This window comes from Nymphalis io, chromosome 29 (genome assembly GCF_905147045.1).
Source record: "Nymphalis io chromosome 29, ilAglIoxx1.1, whole genome shotgun sequence".
NCBI classification, from domain to species: Eukaryota; Metazoa; Arthropoda; class Insecta; order Lepidoptera; family Nymphalidae; genus Nymphalis; species Nymphalis io.
Window position 1 is genome coordinate 2652917 of NC_065916.1, and position 20927 is coordinate 2673843.

Sequence of the window (20927 nt, forward strand, 5' to 3'; positions counted from 1 at the left end):
GGCTATAAAAACATCCTGATAAAATCTACATGTGACGTATTTCACTGAAGTTCTGCCACACATGTCCACCAACCCGCATTAGAGCAGCGTGGTGGAATGAGTTCCAAACCGTTTTCTCAAATAGGAGAGGAGGCCTTAGCCTAGCAGTGGAACATTTACTTTACTTTACTTTTTTATACTTTCGATATTTATCTTAAAGGTTGTTAAAAAAATATCGCACTCTCTAATCTCTCCTGTAAGATACTAGCTACTAGTGGCCACGCACAGCATTTAAAAATAATATAACATTAAAAAAAATAGACTTGTAGGATATATACTTCTTACCAACAATTTTGTGTCTGTGACAATTTAACAGGTCTTCAACGAATGAGTAGTGTTGAAAGGACCTCGTGCCCTTTTTATTTCAATTAAAACAAATCCTTCAAATAATAACTAAATTCAGAACACTCAATACAATTGCCTTTTTTCAAAGCGATAGATCGCTTTTGTTTTCCCGCCAACTTGAAAGGTGCATTAGCCGCCATTGTGCGGACCGCCATCTTGTTTTGAAGTGGAATGCAAATGGCGGCTTAACTGACGCTGGGAAAATAACGTTCACATTCACTGTGTTTATACTATTGGAGTTTTAAAAGGAATTTCTAATCTTTAAATGTATTCATACTATATATAATGTGACTTCACTTGCGTGAAATTTAAACTGTTTTATTGTCACAATCATAACACTTAAAGATAAATAAACAGCTTTGACATTGAATCGACATGAGATCACGGGCCGAAATCTAAAATAATTCATTCATTACTTGTTACGGTTTCTTGAAAATACTGCGTTTTTATCGCGCGTAGTTGTGGACGTGAAATTTAAGTGTATATAAGTTAAACAGTGTTGTGTTATAAATATAGATATATTTATCGAGAACTGCTTGTAGTGCATAATACAGCAGAGCTGTTAGCGAATCGTATTGAATATGTTAATCTAAATGTTGTTTATCTGTACGCCTTACGTATACATTCGTATATCCTTCGTAACTGTTTTGATATTTTCAAAATATCAAACGTATATTTTATTGGCAGTATTCGCCTTGTCCCACCCTACGAATAGGACCCTTCCTTAATGAGGCTCATCTTAACCTATTTCTCCCTGAGGAATCATTGCGTAGCCTTAGGGCTCCTGAGTTACTATCCAGTGCTTGTTTGTGATGTATCTTTAGACGCCAAAGAAATACTCTCACTGCACATCTAACCGCAGATGTCTTAATACAACCTATAATTAGTATTTTAAGTGCATCTGAGTCGAGAGGGCTTATTTGAACACGTGAATCAATAATAACATTATGAATGCGGAAGTGTGTCTGTGTTACACTTTAACTGATAAACCCATGATTCGATATTGATGAAATTTGCTTGAAAATTTTGAAACACAAAAAAAAGATATAGTATATACTTTTTTTATGTAAAACTCTTCGACTATCGCGAGCGAAGCCGCGGGTGAAAACTATAACATAATTATATTTTTATTATGAAATAAAGAGGAAAGATTAGTTTGTTTGTTTGTAAACGATAAACTGAAAATACTGAACCGATTTGAATAATTATTTTTTATTGTCCACACTTTTAGGGTTATTAATACTATTATCAATTATATACTAATAAATGGTGTCTGTCTGCGATTTCAAAATTATATATATATATATATATATATATATATATATATATATATATATAGGAAGGTGGACGAGCATATGGGCCACCTGATGGTAAGTGGTCACCAAACGCCCTTAGACATTGGCATTGTAAGAAATTTCAACCATCGCTTATAGCCAATGCGCCACCAACCGGGAACTAAGATGTTATGTCCCTTGTGCCTGTAATTACACTGGCTCACTCACCCTTCAAACCGGAACACAACAATACCAAGTACTGCTGTTTTGCGGTAGAATATCTGATGAGTGGGTGGTACCTACCCAGACGAGCTATCTATTCGCTCTGATAATCCAACTGGACGGTGAATCCGATACGACCGGAGACAGTTCTTGCGCAGTGTTGTTTCAATTTCTTCACCTTGGGATCTGCGACCTCATAGCCACTTTTTTTTCACGCAGTGTAAACCTTTAGAAACCTTTAGGGAGCTCTCATGGGGGAACTGGGTTATGTAGGATTTTTACCCTCTAAAATCACTATATAACGCATCCGCGGCCGCTCCCGTGCTGTGTTCCGCTCGTGGCTCAACCTTATAGCCGCTAGACCAACGAGACTGTCAGCTAATAAATACACACAAGCATAATTGATTTAGGACAACCGACAGTAGATATTAATTAAAAGAAACTACCAACAGTCATTTTTATAATATATAAAATTAAAATAAAAAAACGACATACACATTACAAATTTATAGCAAAAACACGCCGTCTAAAAGATTGTCCTGTGGCATTGTACTCAAGACACTGGCAGTATTGCCTCTGCACCGCTAGACTCAGCCTTTGGGCTAAATAAGCGCCAGCTCTTGGGTCACCAGAAGTGTGGACCAGTTTCTTACCAGCAGTACATAAATTAGATAGACAATTAAACAGAGGTTAAAAAGTTATTCGATAAATAAATAAGGTTTTCGCATTCATAAAAAGCATCACATTATAAATAATAGCAGCGTTGCCCTTCTAAACAATGGCGTCGGGTAAAGTGAAATAAGTATATCCACATTTTAATCCCCCATGAGAGCATGGGATAGTGTGCCACCAAATTCGAGAACATTGTAAATTATTCAGCTGATACCATAGCTGGCAATATTGAATACCCCCTGCGGCAGACGAAATGTGGATAAGAACTTAGCTATGTTTATAATTGATCAAAACCGCAAAGCAAATGCTAAATATCGTTTATTATAAGATTGTGTTTATTTTATCAAAATCGGTACAGTCTATCAAAAGTTATAACAACTCAAAAATTACGTACGCATCTTTATTGTCCACTATTTTAGTTTTATTTATACAAATAAACAAAATTGAAGTATCTATGTGTGCTATTTCAAAGTTGCAATCTCTTTTTAAGTTAGTATTGCTATTTTTTTTAAGGGTGAGTGAGAGTAATTACAGGCACAAGGGACATAGCACCATAGTTCCCGAAATTGACAGCGTATTGATCAGCCATGTCTATAGACGGTGGTGACCTAATATTAAGTGATTCCTCAGCCTACCTATTTGTTTGTAATTAAAAAAAAAAATTCTTGATAAATCTTTAACTAAATATGGTAAGTTATTATAAATGTAGATTATAAAATTTTATTACGCCGTCGTATCCATTTTGTTTCGTCGTCGGAACGGGTCATTAAATTTTAACGTGGAGCTCGATAGCGTGCCAAGTTGCCGCTACATAGCTCTCCGATGGTCTTCGTTACATATTACAGACAAATGTATTATTACAAATATCGTAACCGTAACAGCCTATGAATGTCCCACTGCTAGGCTAAAGGCTTCCTCTCCTTTTTTTGAGGAGAAGGTTTGAAGCTTATCCCACCACGCTGCTCCAGTGCGGGTTGATGGAATACACATGTAGTAGAATTTCAGTGGAATTAGACACATCCTGGTTTCCTCACAATGTTTTCTTTCACAGTAAAGCACGAGATAAATTATAATCACAAATTAAGCACATGAAAATTCAGTGGTGCTTGCCCGGGTTTGAAGCCACTATCATCGATTAAGATTCACGCGTTCTCTCGGTTCACTCTTTCGGCTCGGATTACAAATATCGCTTTTATCAAACTATATAACAATGACTTAGTATAATAGAATTAAATCAAAATATTTTTATTCAAATAGATTTTTACAGTACTTTTCTGTCGAGCGTTATCACCAGTTCGGAATGTAGATTCTACCGAGAAGAACCGGCAAGAAATTCAGTATTTGCCTTTTTTTAAACTGCGCGAACACTTTTGGGGGTAGAACCAATGCTGAATTTTTGAATGACAAAGTGTGAACTGTATACCACCTATTGTAAATCGTGTATAAAAGATCATTTAAATATAAGCAAACTCAATGAAAAGAATTAATTTTATTTAAAATACTTACCTACGAGTTACGCTACGGTTTACGAGCCGCACAAAAGTCCCAGGTTCAACTTTGGGCTATTGTCACATTTCCCAGCATAAGCTCTGTGTTTGATCGGAGGGGTAATTATATAAAAATTCCTATTAAATTATAGTAAATTCCTTAAAATGGGTATTACTGTTATTCTAAAAAAAATACTATAATAATGTACACGAGAGAAGCCACGGGTAGTTAGCAAGTGGCAGCAACTCAAATGCACACAAACTCAATCACTAAACACACTCAAATCACACAGTGAAAAACACTGAAATTTCACAAAAATAAAAAATAAAATTATTGGATTTTAAGTTGTAACAATATTAAAAAAAAAAGTAAAACAATAATTAAAAAATAGAGAAACTATCAAGATTGCTTAGTTACAGCGACTGTCTCGTAAGCTCAAAAACCCGATTGAGTCCTCGTCGTGCGTACTAATTAAAAAAAAAGGAATTTTGTGATAGGCTCCCTAAAAATGTTTAACCGTCCGTTTGCTCATTGTTTGTATAATTTCACAGGGACCTTAGTCGAAACGAGCTGACAGCGATCAGTAAGCGCACGTTCCGTGGGCTGACCGCTTTGAAGAGTCTCCACTTGGACGGTAATCAGCTGAAATGCATCGACGAAAAAGCCTTGGAACACTTGAAGAGCCTGGAAGTGCTGTAAGTAACTCCTAGTAGCTCGTAATAAGGTCGCAGCGTGGAAACCGCTTATGATCCTTCTGATCCTTATGATGATGATGATAAGATGACAAATAGGAAAAATATTATTGTTAACTAAATGATACTTTATACATGATAATTTTACGCTTTCCCATCTTAACTAATCTACCAATCGTTACGAATGATGTACAGTACGTACATAGGATTCCTATTACCCCCCCTCCCTGAAACAAGGGTAATGTAGCGAGCGAAAATTAGCATTACTTAGCCCGATTACTATATTCAAGAATTCTGAATATATTTTAAATATTTCTTTCAGGACACTGAACAACAACAATCTTACCTACCTCTCATTGGAGGCCGCGTCTGTTGCTCGTCTGCACACGTTGCGACTCACCGACAATCCAATCGTGTGCGACTGTCGCGTCGCCCGTCTGTCTTCGTCAGTACGTGCAGCTGGTATACTCGGGCTTGGAGCGAGGTGAGGGCGATTGTATGAACGAATTCCAGATTATGAGACAAAATAAGAATCCGAATTTCCACTGTTACGTTATTTTTGACAAAACCAAAAAGTACTTAAATTGTCTACGATCTCATCCACGGTTTAAAATCACTTTATTTCTCAAGATTACAATCACTTCGAGGAGAAATAAATAAACTTAACAAATTAGTTACAATTAATATACAGTGCGCAAATAAATAGACGGTATTACAAAAAACTTGATTAACAAAAGCATTTGTGAATATGTAGGTACATTTCAATAATTGTCTTGTTATTGAGAATAGCATAAAGGCCGGTTTACATGTTGTTAGAAATTTTTTAAAAACATTATTTTTGAAATATGATTATTTACTAGCATTACCTTTGAAAATGTGATCTTTAAGCAATTTTTTATAAATATATATTGTTTTTGCGTTTTTTATATAATTTGGAAATGAATTATAAATTCGTGCTCCTTGGTACAAAATACATTTCTCGATATCTTTCATAAGTTGTATTGACAGACTCGAGGCTGCGCGTGAATGAGGTTTATGTCAGTTAACACAGTGACAATTGATACGTCAATAGCACCTATATACTATATATATATATATATATATATATATCCGCCACAACAACCATAAGGTGGTATGCAAATGTCATATATATGTCTATGGTATCATAAATTACAAACAATGCGCGTGCGCTTTCAGCGCGACACATCCCACGCACATATCATATGTTTGGACCATATTTATTAATCTTAAGCATTCAAAAACAAAAGGATATAACATAACATTTTTATATATAATAATGGCAGAAAACAAACCACAATGACAGAAAAAAAACATAATTTGAATACACGTTTTAAAAAGTACATTACTTAAAAATTATATACATATAAAAAAAAACATCTTTTAATAAAATACTAATAATAACAATAATACACTATAGTATGTGTGTTTGTCTGTACGAAGTGTACTTTTTCATCTGTCCGTGTACATAATACAAGTTCGACTATAATTCCAGATGTCAGGCACCAGCAACACTCAGGGGTGCGTTGCTCACAGAGTTGGAGGCCCACGAACTAATATGCAACGGTAATATTCATTTTTCATAACCTTTTTCCTTATAACTATTGGCCAAGGGGGCATGTACTTCACGGTACCATGCCCAAGCGATCCCGTGGCGTTCTTCGTTAAGACGGAAAGGGTACTGCTGGTTTTTAGTGGGTATTCCGATGTTCGGGGCGCACTAGGCGCCTTGGACACCGGCGAGCCCCACTTATAATGCGTTTTTCCAACGTTAAAAAAGGGGGCATGTACAAGGGGCGGCAGCTTGGCCTTTCATAGTCGTTTTCGATTTTTTGTTAGTTCTTAATTTGGCTTATCTAAAAGAAATTGAAAAACTTTCCTGTCGGCAGCTACTACTGGTACTCTACTGGTGGTAGAGCTTTGTGCAAGCTCGTCTGGGTAGGTACCACCCACTCATCAGATATTCTACCGCAAAACGGCAGTACTTGGTATTGTTGTGTTCCGGTTTGAAGGGTGAGTGAGCCAGTATGATTACAGGGACAAGGGACATAACATCTTAGTTCCCAAGGTTGGTGGCGCATTGGTGATGTAAGCGATGGTTAACATTTCTCACAATGCCAATGTCTATGGGCTTTGGTGACCACTTACAATCAGGTGGCCCATATGCCCGTTCGCCTTCCTATTATATAAAAAAAACACAAGCGCTCTAGCTAAGAACTGATTAGCAGTCACAATATAACTAATCTTAATTATTCATAAATAACGAGTAGTCATATAAGGTGAAAATTTGTTTTACACTGGCCATTTAAATCTACTATGGATATCTATAACTAAACACGACAATAAACATTTCTTTCCAAAGGTCCGACAACAGCAATAATAGCAGAATGTTCAGCGGAACCGCGCTGCCCCCCACCCTGCCGCTGTTCCCCCGACGGCACCGTCGACTGCCGTGAGAAGTTGCTCACAGAGCTTCCGTCTACCATACCTCATAGAGCTACCGAAATGTGAGTTAGAGACGTTAACGCTTTGAGAATATAGTTAGCTGTTAACAACATACACCAATGCTGGGCCTCCTCTCCTTTTTGAGGAAAATGTTTCGAGATTATTCCACCTCGCTGCTCTAATGCAGGGTGATGGATACACACGTGGACAGTTATTCGATAAATGCTGTTTTACGATCATGAACGTCAGGACAAAGTTCAGAGGTGTTTGGAATTGAACCTGCAATCAATAAGAATAACGTATTCTTTCTACTGAAGCATCTAGACTTATACATATCTATCATGACGGGCCGGTTGGCGTGGTTGGTAGAGTCTTTCACGTCGAAGGTTGTGGGTTCTATTCCCACCCAGGACAGATATTTGTGTACATGAACATGTCTGCTTGTCCCGAGTCTGGGTGTAATTATTATATAAGTATGTATTTACAAAAGAAAAGTAGTACAGTAGGATTTCGAAACAACATAATTTGAAATAAATAAATGTAAAAATAAAAAAATCGAATTGAATTATTTAACAATTGTACAAAATTATTATATATTTAAACCAAAGTTTTGGATAAGTAATATTTTAATAGTTTAAGCTTAATATTATTCAAAGTATCATGAAAAACATCTAATACTGTTAAGGCTTCAGAAATTATAATGTATTGCGAGCACATTGATGATAGGATATAATATATTATATATATTTAATTGCGTCCGTTATTTAATACGTAATATCTTTCTAGTCGCCTAGAACAGAACGAGATCACAGAAGTGGGGGCGGGAGCTTTTTCATCTGTCAAGCGAGTGGCGCGAATCGACCTGTCAAACAATAAAATTGTCAAGTTAGCCGCCGACGCGTTCAACGGCTTGACACATTTGACGTCTCTGTAAGTGCTGTAATATTGAAAATATAATACATATAAATCAAGCTTATAAAGCCAAGGGAACATTTATTCTGCCACATGTAATGTAAATTATTTTTAAAAATAATAATATTTGAAATTCGAATAAAAGTTAAATTAGATTATATCTAAGACTCTCATTTATTATTTCAGAGTGCTATATGGAAACAAGATAAAGGACTTACCGTCTGGTATATTCCATGGTTTAACTTCATTGCAACTATTGTAAGTATTACTTCGTAGCAATTATTGGAATGTTGCCAGTTATATTACATGTAACCTCATTAATTTATTTCATTTAAAGGTTGTTGAACTCCAACGAAGTCAGCTGCGTCCGAAAAGACACCTTCAGAGATTTACAGAGCCTTAAATTATTGTAAGTAATCATCCTAATTAATAATATCCTAGTAATTTTTAATGCCAATGTCTAAGGGCGTTTGGTGACCACTTACCATCAGGTGGCCCATATGCTCGTCCACCTTCCTATTCTATAAAAAAAAATCCTAACTAATATTATAAATGTTTAAAACTAAAATGTGTTTGTTTATCATGTTTTAACGTTTTAACTACTCCGAGCATCTCAAGATGTTCGTGAAATTCGCATACCCATTGTCAAGTTTATAGAAAAGAACACACCCTATCCTGTTGTTTGGCGGTAGAAATCATGATGAGTGAATATCTTTTTATTTTCAGATCCCTTTACGACAATAATATAAGATCGATACCGAATGGAACCTTCGATTCTTTATCCGGCATTCAGACACTGTAAGTATCCGTTATATACATATATAATTAATATATATTACAAGTAATTAACATAGCGTTGCTAACGCTTTCCCTCATCCTACGGAGTTGAAATATTAATCGTCGATTTAATTCTGGTCACGACAGCCACTGGGTCGACAACAGCCACTGGGTTTTTGAGACCCTGGCCCTTCGGGCCTAAAATAAAATGACACGGCAAAACAACTTGCCGGTGAGGCACAGCCCGGGTAAAGGGGGAACCCCGAGGCCCGTACTCAGACTGGCTTAGGCCAGTCAGGAGGAACCAGCTCTCTCAATTCTGGTGACAACGGCTTGACCTGATTCTACACTGACTGGCTCCGGGAAAAACGATCAACGACGCAAACACTAAATTTTGTACATAAAAGCTTGTTTTTACTATTGGTTTATAATAATTTCTTTGATAGCGTAACTTCAACTCCATTTCACAGTCATTTGGGTCGGAATCCGTTCGACTGCGACTGTTCCCTACGATGGCTGGCCGCGTACTTGCGCAAAAACCCGATCGAGACGTCGGGAGCGAAGTGCGACACGCCGAAACGTATGAACAGGAAACGCATAGACGCCCTCCGCGAAGAAAACTTCAAGTGCAAACGTGAGTGACCTCGAAAATAATACCAAATAAATTTAATGTCGGAAGTATCATAATTAACCGTCCAAATGACTGAAGTCAGAAATACCGGGATCGATCACCGGGTCGGACTCACTCTTTACCTATAGTTTATTTACGAGCAAGCTCACGACAGCAGCCCGCTAGGAAGTCGGTTAAGTCGTGCAATAGAATGTCGAAACGTGTTAGCCCAACGCTCCCGCAGCCGGCGAGGCGGGCGGCGCGGCGGGCGGCGCGGAGGGCGGCGCGGCGTGCGGCGCGGGCCCGCCGTGCGCCGCGGCGTGCACGTGCTCGCGCGCGGCGCCGGCGCGCGGGGTGCGCGTGGCGTGCGCGCGCGCCGCGCTGGCCGACCTGCCGCGCGACCTGCCGCTCACGACGCACGCTCTGTGAGTACTTGCCGATGGCGATTCGTACATCAGGCTCGAAGGACCGGTTCCTTATTTCTTATCTTGACAATTATAAAAATAATGTCTTTGTAATAGTCATCGCTTTACACCTTAAAATCATATAAAATAACACAAAATTATTTTTATAAAATAGGTAGGTGGCAAAACGCGAAATGGTAAGAGGACACCGCCGCCCATATACGTTGGTAATATGAGAAATATTAACCATTATAACCGTATATTGCTAATGCGGTCCCACCCTTGGGAACTGAGATATTACATCCCTTGTGCCTGTAGTTGTAGCTCACTCACCTATCACACCGGCGGCAAGCTGGTGGTTGAATATCTGATGAGTGGGTGGTACCTCCCCCAGACGCACAAAGTCCTACCACGAATTAAATCCTATTACATACTAAATATTTCTAACTGACGTTTCCAGCATCATGCCGGATAACAATTTGGGTCAGATCAAGTCGGACGGACTCTTCGGAAGGTTGCCGGATCTCACGAAGTTGGACTTCCGCAATAATGGTGATTTTTTTTAAATTCATAATATACTTATGTTTCAAATTGTATCAAACTTACAGAGCCATTATTAAGTATTGCGCTCAATAGTATGTATAGTAAGTAACAGCCTATAAATACCCCACTGCTGGGTTAAGGCCTCCTCTCCCTTTTTGAGGAAAAGGTATGGAGCTTGCAGCGATGTTTTCCTTCACCGTATAGCACGAGATGAATTATAATCACAAATTAAGCATATGACAATTCAGTGGTGCTTGCCCGGGCTTGAACCCACGATCATCGGTTAAGATTCACGCTTCTATTATATCTCACACATTCCTTTAAAAAAGAAAAGGACGCATACAGCATTGTGATTACTAATTATATATATAATTACAGGTATAACAATAATAGAAGACAACGCGTTCGACGGCGCCGCTTCGATACAAGAACTGTTACTTGACGGAAACCTGCTCCATACGGTTACAGACAAAATGTTCTTCGGGTTGCACAGTCTTAGCGTTTTGTAAGTTTATCAACTAAGTTATAGGGTAGCGAGATTCTCTTTCAAATTGAAATTGCAAGTTAGCTTATGTTAAATCTATAATAATACTAAAAATGCGAAAGTAACTCCGTTACGCTTTCGAGGCCAAATCACTGACCCGATTTTGATAAAATTTGGTATGCAGTTTGAAAACCGAGGAGATGTAGGCTTTTTTTACCTATGCACACACCACCTGCCACACAGCTCCTCCACCGAGCATGTCACAAAAAGCGTCATTTCTTTCTTTTTACTGGAGATTACTGCGATCCGCCCTCCTCCGGTCCGGCGCTGATTGCAGACAACACAGTATCTCCCAAAGCACTCGACCAAATTTTTTAAACCAATTTATTTGCGACAGATAATAAACGTAATGATACCGTTACGGCTTCGATTACAAAACACCGACATTTCTTGACTATTTTTAAATTTCTATTACATAACAAACATTCTGGAAATGATCACCTAAATGAAAATGTGAACCGCATCAAATTCCGTTGACTGGTTTCAAATTAACAACAAACAGACGGTCGATTGTTGTTTTTTTTTTAACTATCTATTTTTTCCACAGATCACTCACAGATAATAAAATAACGTGCATAACGCCGGGCTCGTTTGATCATCTCAATTCCTTGTCTACTCTGTAAGTACTCTGTAGTATAAACTGCCTTAAAATTTTTATGGCATACCAGCTTAGCCATATATGCTATATTATAATATTAATATACTGAATCCGCAACTATCATTCACTATAATTTTATATTTAACTTATAAAATGTATAAAATCAAGTACATATATTAAATTAATCTATTTAATTTTATATGATTGAGTGAATTTTATATGAGACATATTTTGACGGGGCGTGGTTGGTAGATACTTGCCTTTCACGCTAAAGCTTTTTGGGATCGATTTCCACTCAGCATAGACATTTGTGTGCATGAACACGTCTGTTTGTCCTGAGTCTGGGTGTAATTATCTATATAAATATGTATTTACAAAAGAAAAATCAGTTGTCTGGTTTCCATAGTACGAGCTCTGCTTAGTTCGGGATCAGATGGCCGTGTGTGAATAATGTCCCAGGATGTTATTATAAGATTATTAATGTCGATTGCCAAGTCTATATATCCGCGTGGAATGGTAACATAAATGCTAGCAACATATTTAGGTGGAAAAAGAACTAGCTGGTCACCAGTTGAGGCAGTACGACGAGGTTAAGTGTTAGAAGTTATTGCATTATTAGTTTGAGCTCGAAGAGTTTCAACTGCAAACGGAACAAAGATATTTGGTATTACAGACGAAATTTAGAGACAAATATATTATAATATTTGCTGCAGGTCGTTGAGTGGAAACCCGTTGCACTGCACGTGCCACATCTCGTGGGTGAGCGGCTGGCTGCGGGCGCGCCGCCTGGCGACCGGCGCCACGTGCGCGCACCCCCCACCCCTGCGCGGCGCTGAACTGCAGCACCTGGAGTTGGCGGACTTCAAGTGCACACGTAAGTCGACTCTTGCTAGACCTGACCACTAACATAAGCCAACCAGCTCAGGCTGACGAGGGCATCAGGTCGTCAGACCTAAAGTAACAACCTTAAAATGTAACAATGCTGGGCTAGGGCTGTCCGCTCTGCTCTGCTCCAGTAGGGCAAACTTCATCCAAAATATATGTATGGCGGTCGTTCCCCCAGCGGAGGACGAGGGCTGCCTGCCGGCGGAGTACTGCCCGGCGGGCTGCGCGTGCGCGGGCACGGTGGTGCGCTGCGCGCGCGCACGCCTGGCCGCGCTGCCGCCGCGCCTGCCGCCGCACACCACCGAGCTGTGAGCCTCCTCCCCCATTTAGTAGACTAGTAATCTACGAGTTTCCACTGAGCATTTCCGATTCCAGGTATTTGGAGTCCAACGAAATAACGAGCATATCGGCCGAACAAATCCGACACCTCACCCAGCTGACGCGGCTGGACCTTTCGAACAACAAGATCAGCGTCCTCTCCAACGACACCTTTGAGGGTCTCACCAAGCTGTCCACTCTCATAGTCAGCTACAACCGGCTGAGATGTGTGCAGGTAATTTACCCAAAATATTATGAGTACCGCTTTTTTAACTTGATGGTAGACCTATCTGGGTAGGTCCCACCCTCATCACATATACATATTCTACCAATAAATAGCATTAATGTGTTGTGTTTCGGTTGGATGTGTGAGTGAGCCAGTGTAACTACAGGCGAAAGGGGCAGAACATATTAGTTACCAATGTTGGTAACGCATTGGTAATATAAGAGACGGTTAATATATATTACAATTGTCTATATGTTTGTACGTCTTAACTATTCAATCAGTATGTAATTGTGCATACATGATGTCAGGAATACCAAAAAGCACATAAGGACCTAATACCCGCTTCTCTCACCCAGGGGAACCGAACGGAAACTAATCAGTAAATATGTTTATATTAATAAAAGTACACATTGCAGCGCGACGCGTTAAAAGGACTGACACAGCTCCGCGTTCTGTCCCTTCACGGTAACAACATCTCCATGCTAGCTGATGGAGTCTTCAGGGACTTGGAGTCCATATCTCATGTGTAAGTTATATTATATTATTATTTGTATGTATTTAAGTATTATTAAGGCTTTTATGTAATTAATAAAATTTAGAAATGTTTCCTCTTTACATATGTTTTGCGTTTTTATTTTAATTAATATAATTATACTGTTTGTTTGCACATTTCAAAACAAATTATCATTTTACTTTTTATATTCCATTTTACTAAAATATATCTTATTCCATTCTGCTTTTCCGTTTTTTTTTTTAGTTAGTTTAAATTTTTTTTTAAATATATTATAGGCTTATTAACAAACATTCGCATAATTCATTCGTTCTCTTATCTGTCATTCATTCATTCAATCAATTATTTATTGAAGTTAATTATTTTAAGATTTTGTTTATAATTATATATTTTATTATTTAGCGCGTTAGGATCCAACCCTCTGTACTGCGACTGCTCGGCCCGCTGGTTGAGTGAATGGGTGAAGGTCGCCGGCGAGTACGTGGAGGCTGGTATCGCTCGCTGCGCTGATCCTCCGCCGATGAGGGATAAGTTGGTGCTCAGCACCAGTTCCAGCGCGTTCGTCTGTAATGGTATGGATGATTTTATTGTATTATATTACTACTACTACTACTAGGCGTCATGAGCGGGCTTCAAACCCCCGCCCATCTGGGGGCGCATACACTTCTCGGGAGTGCGGCCGAAGGATCCTCTCTCGCATTGGTCTCGTCAGTCATGAACCCGAGTGCCTTCGCGATGCCGCTTAAATCATTTATCAAAGATGCAGAGGCCTATTTATAAAGACTACATTAATTTCTTTATCTTTTACTGAATGGTTGAATGAGTGAACGAATGTATTTGAATTGAATTAAATTCTAAAATCCTTATTATCTTTTCTCGTGTATACTTGTACGTTTTCCATAATTATGACCCATGTTTATGATTTTTTCAATTTATTAATATAGAATAATGTAATATAAAACAATTATTACAATCTATTAAAGAATATTTATAATACGTCGCAATTTCGATGAACCCACTACTGTCACATCGCTAAACGGCCCGCGTACCAAAGAGTCACCGACGCCTGACAGCCCATTGCGCGTGCGCAGAGGCGGCGCCGGCGGACGTGATCGCGAAGTGCGACCGCTGCTACCGCAACCCGTGCCTGCACGGCGGCGCGTGCGCGGCGGGCGCGGGCGGCGGGTACTCGTGCGCGTGCGCGCGCGGCTTCCACGGCGACACGTGCCAGCACCAGATCGACGCCTGCTACGGCTCGCCCTGCGCGCACGGCGCCTGCCAGCTGCTGGAGGAGGGCCGCTTCCAGTGAGTGCCGCCGCCATCGCTATTTGCATTCCGTGTGAACTATACTTCCATTTCATGACATGATAGACTATCATTGTCTTCTCCCTGCCTTAATTTAAACAAAAATTCACTAAATTGATTATAAAGATTAGTTCACTAGTCTTAAATGTTAATAAAATCTTTTTGCAAGTGTCTGTAGGTACCACCCACTCTACAGGTATTTAAAAACATTCAACCGCCGAACAGCAGTATTTAGTACTATTGTGTGTTAACTATAAGCACAAGGGATATGACATCATAGTTTAAAATTGATGGCGCGTTGACGATGTCAGGGTTATTTATTATTTCGTAACGCCAATATCTATGAGCTGTGGTGATCACTTACCATCAGACGGCCATTTTATGATTATTTTATTATGACATTTATTTGAAAACTAGTATACATGTATAGCTTAAAATGTCATTTCCCCCTTAAAGCTGTTCCTGCCACGCCGGCTACACCGGCGTGCGTTGCGAGGTGAACATCGACGACTGCCTCGCGCACCGCTGTCAGAACAACGCGACGTGTGTCGACCACCTCGAAGGTTACACTTGCAAGTGTGCCCCCGGCTTTATGGGTACGTATATTTCATTCATTTCTCATTCTATAAATATTAGAAATTGAATTTAAAATTTATATCCGACTCAAAAAGATACCTCTAAAAAGTAAATAATCAATTGCGTCTGTATGTCTCTTTAATATTGTTATAAGTACCCAGTAATGTTTATAATGGACTCGATTTCAAAAATATAGGACTTGTAAAAATTGGTAAAACCTTTGTCAACTGGAAATGATCTGATGGTCTTCAAACGTCGGAATCGATCATAATTTATAGCTAAGAACCATTTTGATAACATAAGGTTTCAAACAAAAAAAAAACACATCAAAATTAATCCATTCGTTTGAGAACCACAGACAGATATACAGATACACACTTTAAACTAATAAATATTTACATATATATATATATGTGTGTGTTTTAGGTGAATTTTGTGAAAAGAAGATTCCGTTCTGCACACAAGAATTCAATCCGTGCGCGAATGGTGCCACCTGCGTGGACCACACCAGCCACTATTCTTGCACCTGTCTCAAGGGTTACTCGGGACAGAACTGCACTGTCAACGCTGATGATTGCCTCAACCACATGTGCCAAGTAAGTTGGTAAAACACAAAAGCCTAACTAGCTGTGCTAATATTGTGCACAAACGTGCGCGCTAGCTACACTTTCTATTTCTCCAAACTCAAAATTCGTTTTAATGGCTACACGTGCTCTGTGAGGCAGGGTAATATTACACTTAAATCTTAACTCCTTAAGTTCAGCCCCCTTATTGTGAATATTCAACAGAAATATCTGAAATTATGGGTCCGACTCTATAATAAAGTAATTATATAACATTATAAAGATAATTTAATAAAGTATATATAATTATAAATTATATATTTGTGTGTAAAAATATTGCTCCTATATTATATTGAGTAACTCTGAGTGTTAAGGTGTAAGCCTATTAGGTAAAGTAAACTAACGTGTAACTTGTTCGTAGAACGGAGCGACGTGCGTGGACGGATTGGACGAGTACCGCTGCGCGTGCGCGGCGGGGTACGCGGGCCGGTACTGCGAGGCCGCGCCGCACGCCGCGCTCGGCACGTCGCCCTGCGCGCACCACGACTGCGTGCACGGCGTGTGCTACCTGCCCGCGCTCGCTCTGCACGTGCGTACACACACACACACTAACACTACACACGACTGCGTGCACGGCGTGTGCTACCTGCCCGCGCTCGCTCTGCACGTGCGTACACACACACACACACACACTACACACGACTGCGTGCACGGCGTGTGCTACCTGCCCGCGCTCGCTCTGCACGTGCGTACACACACACACACTAACACTACACACGACTGCGTGCACGGCGTGTGCTACCTGCCCGCGCTCGCTCTGCACGTGCGTACACACACACACACACACACTACACACGACTGCGTGCACGGCGTGTGCTACCTGCCCGCGCTCGCTCTGCACGTGCGTACACACACACACACACACACTACACACGACTGCGTGCACGGCGTGTGCTACCTGCCCGCGCTCGCTCTGCACGTGCGTACACACACACACACACACATACACACTACACACGACTGCGTGCACGGCGTCTGCTACCTGCCCGCGCTCGCTCTGCACGTGCGTACACACACACACACACACACACACACACTACACACGACTGCGTGCACGGCGTGTGCTACCTGCCCGCGCTCGCTCTGCACGTGCGTACACACACACATACACACTACACACGACTGCGTGCACGGCGTGTGCTACCTGCCCGCGCTCGCTCTGCACGTGCGTACACACACACACACACACACATATACACTACACACGACTGCGTGCACGGCGTGTGCTACCTGCCCGCGCTCGCTCTGCACGTGCGTACACACACACACACACACACATACACACTACACACGACTGCGTGCACGGCGTGTGCTACCTGCCCGCGCTCGCTCTGCACGTGCGTACACACACACACACACATACACACTACACACGACTGCGTGCACGGCGTGTGCTACCTGCCCGCGCTCGCTCTGCACGTGCGTACACACACACACACACACACACATACACACTACACACGACTGCGTGCACGGCGTGTGCTACCTGCCCGCGCTCGCTCTGCACGTGCGTACACACACACACACACACACACATACACACTACACACGACTGCGTGCACGGTCTATTCCACATACACACACACACGCACACAACAAAACACACAAAATGTTTTCACCTCTTTCCTCTTTCCTTTCTTTTTCATATTCTAAATAATTAAAAATAAACTAATATAACTATAGCACTGTAGTTACCCAGTGTTCCCCCCACCACCCTAACCAACGGTTGTGTAATTAAATATCAGTACCTGATCTCCAGGACGACATCATGATGGAGCGCCCGCTGCTGGCGCCGCCCGCAGACTACATGTGCAAGTGCGCGCCTGGGTACTCCGGTATGTAGCCTGTGCTGTCACATAAATAACTTGTACAGAGGACCGTCGGGTGGTGAGGTGTCACCATGACTGTGACAGTGTACGGTCACTGGTTTTTTGGTTACTGAACGTTAGATTACCACCATATACACTGTTCACTGTTATTGTCTATATATATATATATATATATATATATATATATATATATATATATTATTGTGTATATATATATATATTATGTATATATATATATATATATATATATATACAATAAATTTCTTTACATATATATATATATATATACATATGTAAAGAAATTTATTGAAAATTATTTTTTCTTTTCTGTATAATATTTTAACGTAACTATTTTTTTTGTCGTAATGTTATATAATTAGAAGTGCATTTATTTATTTTGGTTATTACATGTATTTTATATAGAACTGTTATTTAAATAAATAAATAACATTAAGGAGAATCAACAGGAATCTGAGCCTGTTGAGTTACAAATACTTATATAGGGCCTTTCTTAAATAATAAATGGAAAACGGTGTTAAAAATGAAATTAAAAAAAACCAATCTGCCTGTCACTAACTTCAAAACAAATTTTAACCATACAAAATCTGTCCTCACATACGCCCTCTTAGAGTTGGTTTTTAAAAGACCTTAAACATGTTGGTATGTTTAATATATCCAAAACTATATTCCTTAAATGTATTTCAAATAAGTTGAGATCCAGCTTACGTGGCTGTCTGTATATATTTACAATAATGCTCGTAAAAATATTTCAAAGTCTATCAGTTTCCCGCCATAAAGAGTATCTGTCACTGTTATTGTTGCCAGATTAAAAATATAGATTATTATTGAATAATTTAAAAAATAACAGATACTGTCCAGTAATATTTAATAATAATTCGTGTCACATCTAATATTATAATCCGTCTCCATACCGTAACAGCCTGTGAATGTTTCACTGCTGGGTTAAAGGCCTCCTCTCCCTTTTTGAGGAGAAGGTTTAGAGCTTATTCTACCACGCTGCTCCAAAGCGGGTTGGTGGAATACAAATGTGGCAGAATTTCAGTTAAATTAGACACATGCAGGTTTCCTCACGGTGTTTTCCTTCACCGTATAGCACGAGATGAATTAAATTTATAATCACAAATTAAGCATATGAAAATTCAGTGGTGCATGCCCGGGTTTGAACCCACGATCATCGGTTAAGATTCACGCGTTTTTACCCAGTGGTAAGAACGCGTGAATCCATCTCGGCCATCTCGACTGTCTCCATAAAAAGTACATACTTGTAACCATTTTCATGGTAACCAAAATGTTGTTGCAAGTTTATTAATCTCACAGATATAATAACATTCATTTTTATAAATATATTTTATACATATTTCTAAATTAAACTTTATTAAGAGCCGTTTCATACTGCAACGTTTATATGTAACATTTTTATTGAAACTTTCTTAACGTCACGCTCTTTGTATATTCTAGGTCGTCTATGCGAGTATCTCACATCCCTTACTTTCAACTACAACGATTCCCTGGTGGAGTTGGAACCACTCAGGACCATACCTCAAGCCAACGTTACTCTTGGTAAGTATTCACACCCAGTACTTGATATTGTTACTGGTGGTAGAGCTTTGTGCGTTGTGTGGGTAGGTACCACCCACCCATCAGTTATTCTAGCGCAAAAAGCAGTACTTGGTTTTGTTGTGTTCCGGTTTGAAGGGTGAGTGAACCAGTGTAATTACAGGCACAAGGGACACAACATCTTAGTTCTCAAGGTTGAGCATTGGTGATGTAAGCGATGGATAACATTTCTTACAATGCCAATGTTTATGGGAGTTGGTGACCACTTACCATCAGGTGACCCATATGCTCGTCCGCCTTCCTATTCTATAAATAAAAACCATGATCAGACAGTTCCGGAACGTACGCTTGTTAGCTATAAACCATGAAGGCCTCTACTTTTTTGTGGTAATGCTATGTGCAAGCCCGTCGGGGTAGGTACCTCTACATCACATATTCTACCTCCAAACATTAATACTTAGTATTACTCAGTGCGTGCGTGCGTACTTGCGTGCGCGTTCATTGACTAAACGTATATTACGTTTTATTATATCAATGGAAAAAAACGCATGAAATCAAACAATGTGATGTCAAAAAATGGCCGTGTGTGAATAATGTCCCAGGATATTATTATATTATTATTATTAAGTAGAATTAAAAATAGTGACAAAAATGTTAGCAGCATTTTCCCGTTAAATAGCAATTCCGATACTCAGGGCAAAAATAAAACCCCAGTGGAAGCAATATACTTACTGGTGGTAGGGCTTTGTGCAAGCTCGTCTGGGTAGGTACCACCCACTCATCAGATATTCTACCGCAAAACAGCAATACTTGATATTGTTGTGTTCCGGTTTGAAGGGTGAGTGAGCCAGTGTAATTACAGGCACAAGGGACATAAAATCTTTGTTCCCAAGGTTGGTGGCGCATTGGATATGTAAGCGATGGTTGACATTTCTTACAATGCCAATGTCTAAGAGCGTTGGTGACCACTTACCATCAGGTGGCCCATATGCTCGTCCGCCTTCCTATTCTATAAAAAAAAAAAAAAAATAACGCCTTATTGCTATATATTCTTAATGAATGTTCAAATGATTGTACAATCATCAAAATTTGTTTGGTCTGCATGGTGTTCGACTAACCGCTATTTTTAAGTTATAACACAGAAACATCCATGATAGATGCCGTTGGTGCCTTCTCCACAAATCCCCATTAGAAAAAGTAATAATACTAAAATCACTCTCCAGTGTTCAGCACTAAACAGCTCCACGGCGTGCTGATGTACTTCGGTGACAGCGAGCACCTCGCGGTGGAGCTGTTCAACGGCAGGATCCGCATCAGCTACGACGTTGGGAACCATCCCACGTCCACCATGTACAGGTAAAACCACCCCTAAGCCATAACAGATTATAAAACTTTTCGAAAATTAGTGTATTTCACTAATTCTTACAGGACCACATGACAGATTAAGCATGTTCTGGGTATCACTTACTCGTTAATTGTTTTACTCCCAAATA

At 39.9% G+C, this 20927-nt stretch overlaps 1 protein-coding gene across 1 annotated transcript in view; it reads left to right on the plus strand.

Annotated features, from left to right (window-relative positions):
• Positions 1–20927, plus strand: part of LOC126779439 (protein slit) — a 127357-nt gene that overhangs the window by 100151 nt on the left and 6279 nt on the right. The window contains exons 6-30 of the mRNA XM_050503367.1: positions 4592–4735; positions 5055–5216; positions 6246–6316; positions 7113–7257; positions 7982–8125; positions 8294–8365; positions 8445–8516; positions 8834–8905; positions 9355–9518; positions 9739–9919; positions 10359–10450; positions 10820–10946; positions 11533–11604; positions 12297–12457; positions 12647–12776; positions 12844–13021; positions 13429–13538; positions 13926–14095; positions 14615–14828; positions 15285–15424; positions 15831–16000; positions 16389–16556; positions 17787–17862; positions 19336–19437; positions 20658–20790. Of these exons, the coding sequence (XP_050359324.1) occupies positions 4592–4735; positions 5055–5216; positions 6246–6316; positions 7113–7257; positions 7982–8125; positions 8294–8365; positions 8445–8516; positions 8834–8905; positions 9355–9518; positions 9739–9919; positions 10359–10450; positions 10820–10946; positions 11533–11604; positions 12297–12457; positions 12647–12776; positions 12844–13021; positions 13429–13538; positions 13926–14095; positions 14615–14828; positions 15285–15424; positions 15831–16000; positions 16389–16556; positions 17787–17862; positions 19336–19437; positions 20658–20790 (3270 nt within the window). The remainder of the gene's footprint in view (positions 1–4591; positions 4736–5054; positions 5217–6245; positions 6317–7112; positions 7258–7981; positions 8126–8293; positions 8366–8444; positions 8517–8833; positions 8906–9354; positions 9519–9738; positions 9920–10358; positions 10451–10819; positions 10947–11532; positions 11605–12296; positions 12458–12646; positions 12777–12843; positions 13022–13428; positions 13539–13925; positions 14096–14614; positions 14829–15284; positions 15425–15830; positions 16001–16388; positions 16557–17786; positions 17863–19335; positions 19438–20657; positions 20791–20927) is intronic.